The sequence below is a fragment of the Pongo abelii genome, chromosome 1 (assembly GCF_028885655.2).
Source record: "Pongo abelii isolate AG06213 chromosome 1, NHGRI_mPonAbe1-v2.0_pri, whole genome shotgun sequence".
Classification (NCBI taxonomy): Eukaryota; Metazoa; Chordata; class Mammalia; order Primates; family Hominidae; genus Pongo; species Pongo abelii.
Window position 1 is genome coordinate 24,616,465 of NC_071985.2, and position 12,793 is coordinate 24,629,257.

At 36.0% G+C, this 12,793-nt stretch overlaps 1 protein-coding gene across 23 annotated transcripts in view; it reads right to left on the reverse strand.

Annotated features, from left to right (window-relative positions):
* DNAH14 (dynein axonemal heavy chain 14) overlaps window positions 1-12,793 on the reverse strand; it is a 499,118-nt gene that overhangs the window by 382,106 nt on the left and 104,219 nt on the right. For 20 of the 23 annotated variants that reach the window (XM_054519536.1, XM_054519533.2, XM_054519594.1 and 17 more), the window contains exons 12-15: window positions 10,249-10,378; window positions 6,305-6,584; window positions 5,649-5,694; window positions 5,455-5,552 (exon numbers count right to left, since the gene is read on the reverse strand). In XM_054519536.1, coding sequence (XP_054375511.1) covers window positions 5,455-5,552; window positions 5,649-5,694; window positions 6,305-6,584; window positions 10,249-10,378 — 554 coding nt within the window. Of the gene's footprint in view, window positions 1-5,454; window positions 5,553-5,648; window positions 5,695-6,304; window positions 6,585-10,248; window positions 10,379-12,793 lie in introns of those variants that run through there. The other 3 variants (XM_054519645.1, XM_054519654.1, XM_054519646.1) reach the window with 3 other exon arrangements.

A 12,793-nucleotide genomic window follows, 5' to 3' on the forward strand; every position in this document is an offset into this window, starting at 1 on the left:
CTGGAGAGGATGTGGAGAAATAGGAACACTTTTACACTGTTGGTGGGATTGTATACTAGTTCAACCATTGTGGAAGTCAGTGTGGCGATTCCTCAGGGATCTAGAACTAGAAATACCATTTGACCCAGCCATCTCATTACTGGGTATATACCCAAAGGTCTATAAATCATGCTTCTATAAAGACACATGCACACGTATGTTTATTGTGGCATGATTCACAATAGCAAAGACTTGGAAGAAACCCAAATGTCCAACAATGATAGACTGGATTAAGAAAATGTGGCACATATACACCATGGAATACTATGCAGCCATAAAAAAGGATGAGTTCATGTCCTTTGTAGGGACATGGATGAAATTGGAAATCATCATTCTCAGTAAACTATCGCAAGGACAAAAAGCGAACACCGCATGTTCTCACTCATAGATGGGAATTGAACAATGAGAACACATGGACACAGGAAGGGGAACATCATACTCTGGGGACTGTTGTGGGGTGGGGGGAGGGGGGAGGGATAGCATTAGGAGATATACCTAATGCTAAATGGCAAGTTAATGGGTGCAGCACGCCAGCATGGCACATGTATACATATGTAACTAACCTGCACATTGTACACATGTACCCTAAAACTTAAAGTATAATAATAATAAAAAAAAGAAAAAAATATATATATATAACTACCATATGACCCAGCAATCCTACCCCTAGATATTTGTCCAAGAAAAAAGAAAACTTGGATTAATCCAAAAGCCTATATGTGAATGTGTATAGCAACTTTATATATAATTTCCCCAAACTGGAGACAACCTAGATGTGAATGGATAAGCAATCTGTGATACATCCAGACAGCTGAATATAGCACAGCAATTAAAAAAAAGACTATTGAATCATGTAACAACATAGATAATTTTTTTTATTTTTTATTTTTTGAGACAGGGTCTTGCACTGTCACTGAGGCTGGAGTACAGTGGTACAATTTTGGCTCACTGCGCCTTGACCTCCTGGGCTCAGGCCGTCCTCCTGCCTCAGCCTCCCAAGTAGCTGGGATTACAGGTGCGTGCCGCAATGCCTGGCTAATTTTTTGTATATTTTGTAGAGACAGGGTTTCACCATCTTGCCTAGGCTGGTCTTGAACTCCTGAGCTCAAGTGATCCACCCATCTGGGCCTCCCAAAGTGCTGGGATTACAGGCGTGAACCTCTGTACACGGCCAACATTGCTGAATTTTAAATGCATTTTTCTAAGTGAAAGAAGCCAGATCCAAAAAGCTACATGTGCATTTATATGACATTATGGAAATGCCATAACAATAGGGACAGAAAACAGATGAGTGGTTGCCACAGATAAGGGAATGGAGAGAGTGTGACTATAAAAGGGCTGCACAAGGGAACTGGGGGATGATGGAACTGTTTTGTATGGAATTGTGATGATGGATATCTACCCGTGCACTTGTCAAAACCCTTAACACCACCCACAAAGAGAAAATTGTGCTTTATATATATTTTAAAACGTCAACCAGGTTACCAAGGGAATCCAAGTTGGAATGGAGACTGTGACAAATTAATCTAACTGTATTACAAACAAACGACATAACCTCACTGAAGAGGGTGGGAAAGTAAAGGGTTGACCTAAGCAACTTTAGAAAACAAGTTTGGACTGGAAACTGTAAGGTTACATTTTTAAAAAACTGTACATAAACACAAACACTGTATTTTAATTGATACATTTGCTTTTTGCAGAAGCAAGGAGTAGCAATTCTGAAATTACATGTACAGTAATGCAATTAAAGACAGGGATACATTCTGAGAAGTGTGTCCTTAGGCAATTTCATAATTGTGTGACTATCATGGATTGTACTTACACAAAGCTAGATGGTATAGCCTACTACACACCTAGGCTATATGGTATACCCTGTTGCCCTAGCTACAAACTTGTACCGCATATTACTATACTAAATATTGTAGGCAATTGTAAAATAGTGGTAAGGATTATATATTGAAACATAGAAATGATACAGGAAAAGTATGGTATTATAATCTTATGGGAGTACCATGTGGTCTGTCATTGATTGAACCATCTTTATGCAGTGCATGACTGTATAACAAACGAGTAACTACGTTGTTGATTATGTCAGCCAGATTTCTCATAGCCAGAGAAAAAAGTTATATATAAGGAAAAGGAAAAGGCTAGAATGAACCCTGAAGTGTTGGATTGGGGTCTGAGGTATCAGTATGAATTCACAGTTTAAAATGGACAAACAAAAAGATCTAGGAATAAATGCAGTTGTGTGTGTATGCATGAGCTAGTATACATACATATATTTTCTAGATATTTTCTCCGATAGGCCAGGAAGTAGTGACACTCCTGTAGCAATGAGCACATCTAGTGCGTAGATCTTTGTTCCTAAATTTCCTTCTCTAATCCAGGGTTCCTTGGAGAAACAGTTAATTTCAGGGCTGGGGCAGAGAAAATACAAGATGAGCCTGAAGTATCTTGAGGTGACGGAAACTAAGGAAGTAGTCACAAGACAAGGACGGAGGTACACTGAAGGGCACAGGAACCAACTGAGGAGAATTACTCTTCCAAAACTAAGCCAGAACAACTTGAGCAACAAAATATATAACAGTAATACTGTATTATAGTCTAAAGACCAAAATAAGTATCAATGAACCCAGGAAATTTCCAGGGAAAAAAGAGTGAAAAAGGAGACGGCTAATAGATGCTAGAAATAGTACAAAGCTACATAATAACGAACGCAGTATAATACTGGTACATAAGTTACAGACATATCATCTGCATAGCCCAGAAATACAATGGAAAACATTCTGGAAAATAAAAAATGATAAATGTGGCATTTCAAATCAGTGGGGATAAGGAATGGATTATTCAATTCACAATGCTAGGACACACAGATCATTAGTCATTTGAGAAAAAATTAAAAGTGAAGTCCTACTTCATAACATACGCCAAATAAATCTCAGAGTGAACAAATATTTAAATATAAAAATGAAATAATAGAATTAGAAAATAAGTGAGAGAATGTTTTTATAATATGATCATTGGGAAGGCCTCTCTAACTATGATACCATATCCTGAAGCCTTTTAGAAAAGGTTCTAAATACCTTTGTAATGTCTATGATATAATGCTAAGTGATCATATAACATTTAAAATATACATTTGACTAATGTATGAATATGAATGTAAATTGCAAAAGGAAATAGTTGTTATATATGGGTAGTTGAAATGGGGTGATTTAAATGACTATTTGTAAGGTAAATATATAAACACACATATATAATACATATGTATATTTATATACATATATACATATTATCATATATATGCAAATATTAGTGAATCCATATTCATATAAATAAATGACTGAAAAATTCAATAAATGGAAAAGGAATAGCTACTCCTTACAGAAGAATTCTAATTCATGAATGTATACGGGATGAAAGAAACAGAAAATCACCATTAAGAACACCACAGTAATAACTGTTGCAGGCAAGGCAAGGTCCACTGATAAATGTTAGAATTAGTGGGCAAAATTTTCAGGAGAAACAAGATATCTGTATAATCTCAAAATCTCTCCTCCCACCCCAAGTTTATTAGCTACAGGAGGAAATATTGTAACTTCATCATGGAGAAACCTGGCAGACATGACTTTAACTAAGTGGTCATGGTGAGCATCACCAGTAAAAAGGTATATCAATGTCATGTACTACTAGGTTGATGTACTGAAAAGGGCACACACCCAGTATGGTATTCTCCCCCAAGATGTATATCCTCAAACTCATCATGAGACAACATCAGACAATCCAAAATTGATGGACAATCTGTAGAGTAAATTACCAGTATCTCAAGGTCATAAAAGACAAGGAAAGACTGAGTAACTGGTACACACTGGAAAAGACTTAGCAGACAAAACAACTATTAATATATGCAATGTGTGATCCGGGATTAGATCCTGGCACAGAAAATGAACATTAGGGAAACAACTGGGAAAATCCAAATAAAATCTATCATTTCATCAATACTATTATACTAATATTAATTTCTTCATTTTCATAACTATACTGTGGTTAGATTAAAGCATATAAAGAGTATACAGAAACTCTGTACTATGCTTCCAACTTATAGAAGTCTCAAATTATCTCATTATAGAAACTTAAAGAGTAGAAACATTTCATAACAAAGAAAAAAGAAATAGAAATAATCAGATGTTTAGACCCAGGAAATCTTAGATGAAAAACAAAAAAATCCAAAGGGAAAGAAGGAACATATGGAAAGATTGGTAAGAACTTAGTTCTTTAGACTGAAGAGCCTCACTGGATTTTAAGAAAGATCAACATAGAATTGTATATATGGCTTTATTATAGAAAAGTTCCTAACTCCAAATGATAAATTACTAGACAGAAATCACAAGTATACAAAGGAAGGAAAATCACAGTAGCATCAGACTTCTTATTTACATTATTAAAAGCTAGAAGGCAGCAGAACAAATCTATGGGCTACTGAATAAAATGAGTATGGGAGGGGTCATCCTAACAAGAGAGCATAGTTGTTTATAATGTCTGTAAGTGTATAATGTTGCAAGATACTAATATCTCTGGATTTTACTCAGCAAGAAACCCTTACCAAACTGATTCAAAATGGACTGGGTAAAAAACTATAACAACTTTGTGATAATTCTTGATTTTAAAACAAATCCATGTTCTTATGCACATTTCATCTTCATAATACAAAGCAAACTTTAAAATAAATATGAGATGTCAAGGGACATACTGACTACCTTTCAGCCAGTTTGGGGGAATGGAGTAACTTAATATGTGGTGGTAGTTCCAAAGCATAGTGCAAAGACTGAATTACTGGGACTTGCATAAACAAAATCAAACAATGCATTAGACACCAGTTTAGCTTGGAAATAGGGGCCCTCTGAACTCAGCAAACTATAGTGACATGACTGGAGAATGATGCAACTTTTAAGAAGTTGCCAACACTCCGCTGTTTTAAGATCTTTGTAAAACTTATTGTGAGAAAAGAATAAATTCTTTGGTCAGGCTAGTAATTGCCTGCAATTTCAGATTGTGTACATACAGCTGCAAAATAATTAAAATCTCTTTAAGGTAGAAACAACATCTTTGTTACACATAAAAGAGCTTGCTCATTTGTATTAAGTGTCATAACACTGTATAGAACATAACTGAAAAAATCCAAACCTTGAAAATTTTCCTAATTCCCATCTTTTATGCACTCTAAGGCTATGTGTAAAATTCACAAATCCTCAAATAATTCCAAATTCAGTGTTTGATCCCAAAAACTGTGCATTTATGATATACTAATATTCTGTAACATCTGCCACATCCCTGGGTAAAGGCATCAGATGCCTAAATTTAAGAAAATATTGCCAAATAAGACAACGCATTTCACTAAGCTTTAAAAACACTTACTTATACATTTTTCCATATTAGTCAACATATTTTGAATTTTTACTGAAAACTCCAATCTGTTGGGATCTATGAAGAGATTTGTAGCAAATTCTGGAAATCTAACAGACAAAACAATAAAAGCATATTTCAGAGGAATATAATAACTACCATATAAAATACAATTACTTGTAATTTTTAAAATGTCTAATACTTACTCATAATACATGTATTTATTCTCAAACTCAGTCTCAATTTCTGTGTCTATTAGAATCCATTGAAAGAAAGAGAAAATACAAAATTGATTGACATTTATGTCAGGTAAATGACAAATTAATATATGCCAGTGCTTTACACATATCCTAAGAATAAACTCAAGAGGTCATTTGAAACACAATACTGAAGCAGTACACCCCATTCCAAGGTTCTGATTAAAGAGATCTGAGAACAAACATCCTAGATGTTGTTCCCTTTGATGAACAGGGCCCTCGGCTCTGCTTCAGTGAGAAACTCTTTGGGTTTTGAGATGAAAATGAATAATGGTGTCATTACTTATATGCACAACAATGATCTGTAAGTTTATCCTTACTTTTAGCAGTATTTACCTTAAGATTTATAAAATCATAATCTATAAATTAGAATACACAGACTATTAAAATGATCTCTCATTTGTTATTTTCCAATTGTTAAGATATTTCCCTTCATTCTTTTTTTTTTCCCCCCAAGAGACAAGGTCTCACTGTGTTGCCCAGGCTGGTCTCAAACTTCTGGCCTCAAGTGATCCTCCCACCTCGGCCTCCCAGAGTGCCGGGATTGCAGGCATGAGCCACCACACCTGGCAACCCTTCATTCTTTATAGTCTCAATTGTCTTACCTGAAATAATATCTTCAAGATTATAACTAATTTCTTTTGGTTTCTTGGCTTTTGGGAGCAATTCTTCACTTGAGTGTTTTTTGACACAATTGTCTTTATTTTCTGACATTTCATCTTCAAACATCACATACTCTTCAGGGCACTGGTCAGACTCATCAAAGTTCTCTTTAGAATTTTCTGAAGAATCACTCTCAGCAGGAATTCTCAAGCATAGATTTACTTCAAATATTGGTGCATACGTTTTTCTCAAATCCTTCCCCACTTCAACACTATTCAAAATCTAATTTTTAAACAGATAATGTGAGGGTGCCAGTGACAACATATAACTTACAGAACATTTAATTTAGAATAATACAGATCAAAATTTTAAATGAGAAATCATAACTCCAGTATAACTGAGTAACACTGTATTATCAAATACCTGATACTTGCATGTTAAAATAAGTAAATTGCATGTGAAACAAATGACATTGTAATGAAGGAGTTCCCCCCAAAGACTGTAAACTGATGCCAGAGTCAGTATATCATTAGTCCTAGTCACTGTGTGCCCATTTAAAATACAAATTCTTAGGTCCTATCCCCAGAGATTTTGAGTTGAAAAGTCAGAGGCAGAGCCCAGGACTCTTAATCATCTACAAGCTGAACAGGTGACTCTATTTTGCACCTGGGTTTAAGAACTACAAATCAAGAAAACACACTTTAAACCCACTAGAGTAAGTCCTAGCTCTTCACTTTAATATACTTATACTAATATGGACATCTCCAGTGAAAAACACTAAGGGATAAATATCTCATTTATATAACATAATTGTTCTTAGGCTCTGTCTGGGCTTGGGTTCTCAGTTAATCTATTGCTCCTTCCTACCTCATAAATAATCCGTTATGCTTAAGTTACCTACTGCATAATGACTCCTCTGTGTTTCTCAGGGTGATCACTTGAATAATCTGCTGGGACCTTAACCTCTAATTCCAGTCATTAACAAATTAGGGCAGTTAACGTTATAAATAAACCTCATAGCACCTTATTAAGCTGCCGGGGAAAGAGCATGAGCAGATATTGAAGGTGATTTGCAAATCTTAAATGTTCACACAAATGGGTATAGTGTTTGTTCAGGATGATGAAAAAGCTGTAGAAATGGAAAGTGGTGATGGTTGCCTAACACTGAATGTACCTCATACCACCAAACTGTACACCTAAAAATTGTTAAATGGAAAATTTTATGTTATGTATGTTTTATCACAATAAAAGAAAGTCCACTGAGACAATTCTTAATAAATATATAATGTGCTGCTTAGCTTATTCTGGAAAATAACCTCTAATTAACCCTGGGAATACTGGACCTCAAGCTATATATACCTTCTAACATTACTGCACTTAAATATTTTGCATTAAATCATTCTTTAAATGTAATTATGGTTACAGTGAATGAGTATCACTATAGTAAACAAGTTACTACCTTCACCTAATCCTCATAAAAACCCTGAGAGACAGAAATTATTACTCTCATTGCACATACAAAAAAAAAAACCTGGAAGCTTAATTTGTCAAAGGCTATATTGCTAGCATGTGGTAAGGCTGAATGAAGTTCACTCATGGGTCTGTTTACATCATTATAATATGAACTAACTGGGGCCTGAAAATATTTTTGTAGTGAAGAAATCTCTTAGCTGTTAATGCTTTTTGTGACAACAAGAATGAACCAGTCAATAGTTTTATTTCCTCTAGATTGTAAACTACAAGAGAGGAATAGCCACAGCTAAATGAAACTATAAATTTTACAGATTACAACGGGGATTAGGAAGGGAAGGAGGAGGCAGCACCAATGATTACCATATCGACAACTTTAGCTCTTATCTCTCGCTTGAGATTCAGATCTACATTTTCAACATTTTGAGCTCTGTACAGTAAAAAAGAGGAGCAAACCAAGGTCAGATACTAGAGGGCAAAGTAGGGGCAAGATGCCCAAACTTGGGCTATGGGACAAAAGTGGACATAAATTTAGGCCACCTTAGTGGTAGTCTGCTCATTCATGCAGCCTGTGTCCAAATCTCCACTCTGTCAGCCTGCACTGAACCCATACATGTATATATACATATATAAAATAGATGTGTGTATCTTATTGGTTCTGTCCCTCAGGAGAATCCTGACTAATACAAGTTACATGAAAAAATGCTTAACCAAACTAGTAATAAGGGAAATTCAAATTAAAACTTTGGCAAAATGCCATTTCACACCTATCTGATTGACATTAAATATTGATGAGGATTAGTAAGCTTATGGAGCAATAAAAATGTATGAATTGCTAAAGGTCATTGAAATTGGTACAAGCATTTTAGAAAAACAATTTTATATTACTCAATACAGCTGAAAATAACATATGCTTTCACCCAGAAATTTCACTCCTTAGCAATAAATAAATAAATAGTAACTCTTGCTCATATACACCAAAGGAGAAATATACAGGAATGTGCAAGGCAGAATTATAGGTGATAGCAAAAACAAAAACTGAAAATAACCCAGATGTCTATCAACAGTAGAATGGTAAGTGAACTGTTTCATCAGTAAAGAATGAATACGAGACACTGAATACTTTAAAGTTGGATGAAGCCTACATGAGTGTTTGCTTATTTTTGCAGGTATCGTATACTTAATAAAAAACATTATAAACATAATACACATGCAGTGTACAAAATTTAGACTATCTAGAAATATATATATACAAAAGTAAAATTACTCAAGATTCCTACCACCCATAGATAACCATTGTTAATATTTTGATGCATATATTTTCAGACTTCAAACTACATAGTGTGTATGTGTATATGTTTGCTTTCACTAACACATGTGAATATTTTCCCTTGTCATCAAATCTACCTAAATACTTTAAAAAGAAAAGATACGGCCGGGCACAGTGGCTCATGCCTGTAATCCCAGCACTTTGGGAGGCCAAGGCGGGCAGATCACAAGGTCAGAAGATCAAGACCATTCTGGCTAACACGGCGAAACCCCGTCTCTACTAAGAATACAAAAAAAAATTAGCCAGGCGTGGTGATGGGCTCCTGTAGTCCCAGCTACTCGGGAGGCTGAGGCAGGAGAATGGCGTGAACCCGGGAGGCAGAGCTTGCAGTGAGCCGAGATCTCACCACGCCACTCCAGCCTGGGCAACAGAGCGAGACTCCGTCTCAAGAAAAAAAAAAAAAAGAAAAGATATATATAAAGGCCATATTATACAAGGCTACTTTTACCAAATAGGATAAGCACTTAACATATAAAGTTTAAATCTCAAGAAAATAATACCAATGGAGAGAGAAACAATTCTGGCAAGAAAAGATTTCTTAATGAAAGTTTATCTAGGATTCTTTCAAGGTTTCCTATTTTGCTTCTCCCATTTTTAAGTTAAGAACACAACAAAAATCCTTTGAACAAAAACAAAGACAGAGTAGTGTAGCAGTGGGAGGAGGGGGTAGATGCTACTTTAGATAGGGTGGCCTTCCCTTAACATTCCTATGTAAAATAGCATACAACATCACTCCTGCATTCCCTTCTTTTCCATTATTTTTCTTCACAGTACTCATCACTTCATTTGTCTGTCTCCCCTGGTAAAATATAAGCTCCAAGAGGTCAGAGAATTTGTTATGCCCACTGCCGTTATTTCAGTGCCTACCTAGTTCAGTGCCTGGAAGACAGTAAGTACTCAATAAACCATGTGGTGAATGAATGAACGAATGAACTAAATGAGACAAGTGTCATTATGGCTTTTTACAGTGGGACCAGGTAAGAGTGTGTGTGTGTGTGTGTGTGTGTGTGTGTGTGTGTGTGTGTTGGGGAGGGTATGTTGGGTAAGGGGTTGTGGGTAATTAATCATAAATCACATTTTAAATTTCAAAATGTATTCATTTTATAGCAAAACATCTATGTTTATATTTTTCAAAGATCATTTTACCTCATTAATATCAGTGTCTGTTTTTACTTCTGACTTTTGAACAGAAATAGCATGTGACTTTGAATTATCAACAAGTTCTTCACAATCATTTATTGTCTTTCCAGTAGGAAAAGAGTTGTCCTTGAATGTTCTGGATTAAGAAATGGGAAGAAAAAAAATCATTTAAAAGTCATTTATATCTACATACATAAAGAACACCTACGACTCAACAACAAAAAGCAACCCAATTAAAAAACAGGCAAAGGACCTGACTAGACCTTTCTCCAAAGAAGATACACAAATGGACAATAAGCACAAGAAAAGATGCTTAATATCACTAATCATTAGGGAAATGCAATCCATAACACACTGAGATACTGTATCACCTCATAACCCATTAGGATGGCTATTAAAAAAAAAAACAGAAAATAATAAATAATAAATGTTGGCTGGGGTTGGAAGTACAAGGAGAGTATAGACCACCAAGCAGATTTAACCTAAAGAAGACTACCCCAAAGCACTTAATAATCAAACTCCCAAAGATCAAGCCAGAGTGACACCATGTCTCAAACACATAAATAAAGTACAGAAGAAAAACAAAACCGTTCAACCACAGAATGGTACATCTGGCAAAAATATCTTTCAAACACAAAGCAAAAATAAAAACCTTCCCAGACAAACAAAACCTGAGGGTTTTGCCAGACACTTATCATCAATACCAGATCTATCCTACAAGAAACGCTAAAGGAAGTGCTTCAATCTGAAAGAAAATAACACTAATGAGCAATAAGAAATCATCTGAAGGCACAAAACTCACTGGTAACAGTAAGTGCACATAAAAACACAGAATATTGGTCGGGCATGGTGGCTCATGCCTGTAATCCCAGCACTTTGGGAGGCTGAGGCGGGCAGATCACCTGAGGTCAGGAGTTTGAGACCAGCCTGACCAACATGGAGAAACCCTGTCTCTACTAAAAATACAAAATCAGCCAGGCATGGTGGCACACTCCTGTAATCTCAGCTACTCGGGAGGCTGAGGCAGGAGAATTGCTTGAACCCAGGAGGCGGAGATTGCGGTGAGCCAGGATCGTGCCATTGCACTCCAGCCTGGGCAATAAGAGCGAAACTCTGTCTCAGAAAACAAACAAACACACACAGAATATTATAACACTGTAACTGTGATGTGTAAACTATTCATATTTTAAGTAGAAAGATGAAGAACTGATCAAAAAGAACTACAATTTTTCAAGACACAGATTGTACAATAAGATATAAAAAGAAACAATAAAAGTTAAGAAGCAAAGAGATTACGTATAGAGATTTTATAACTTTCCTTATCTTGTTTGTTTGTATGTTTGTTTATGCAATCAACATTAAGTTGTCATGAGGTTAAAATAATGGGTTATATTATTTGCAAGACTCATGGTAACCTAAAATCTATAAACATACAACAGATACACAAAAAATAAGAAGCAAGAAATTAAAACATCACCAGAGAAAATCACCTTCACTAAAAGGAAGACAGGAAGGAAGAAAAGAAGGAAGGGGCCACCACAAAAGAATCAAAAATAAACAACAAAATGGCAGGAGTAAGTCCTTATTTAATAATAAGAATGGATGTAAATGGACTAAATTCTCTAATCAAAAGATATAAAGTGGCAGAATGAATGGAAAACCAAGAATCAATCTTCTGTTGCCTACAAGAAACACTCTTCACCTTGACAAACATAGACCGAAAATAAAGCTACGAGAAAAGATATTCCATGCAAATGGAAACCATAAAAGAAAAGTAGTTATACTTTCATCAGACAACATAGATTATACAACAAAAAGTATAAAAAGAGACAAAGAGGGTCATTATATAATGATAAAGTGGTCAATTCAGCAAGAGGATAGAACACTTGTAAATATACACGTACCCAACACTGGAGCACACAGATATAAAAAGCAAGCATTATTGACAGAGCAGGAGCACTGTCATCTTCGACAAACACTGCCACTTTAAGTTCCAGCTCCCTTTCTAGCCTTATGCATTTCACGGAAATCACTTCTCTTCTAATTACAAGCAGCCAGAAAGAGCAGACAGTAAAACACAGACAAGACAGTTCAGGCACAGAGGGAGGTGAGGGGAAAGTCTCTTGGGTAACTGCCAAACTTCACCCTCATACAATGGACCCCAGTAAAATAGTAGGCCTTAATAAGCATATTCCTTTCCCTTCAGGTGCACTAAGATAGGGAAGCTAAAAGCAGACTCTGAGGGTATGCCTTGCAGCTGCAGAAAGATGTATCAGAACAGACACACAACTCTCCCTCCCAGATAAGCTCAACAAAGAGACACAGAAGCAGTCCAAGCCTCTAATAAACTCTCCCACCCTGAATCCTTAAAAACTCTTAGTCTGGGCGGGGCGTGGTGGCTCAGGCCTGTAATCCCAGCACTTTGGGAGGCTGAGGCGGGCGGATCACGATGTCAGGAGTTCGAGACCAGTCTGGCCAACACAGTGAAACCCCATGCCTACTAAAAATACAAAAAATTAGCCAGGTGTGGTGATGTGCACCTGTAATCCCA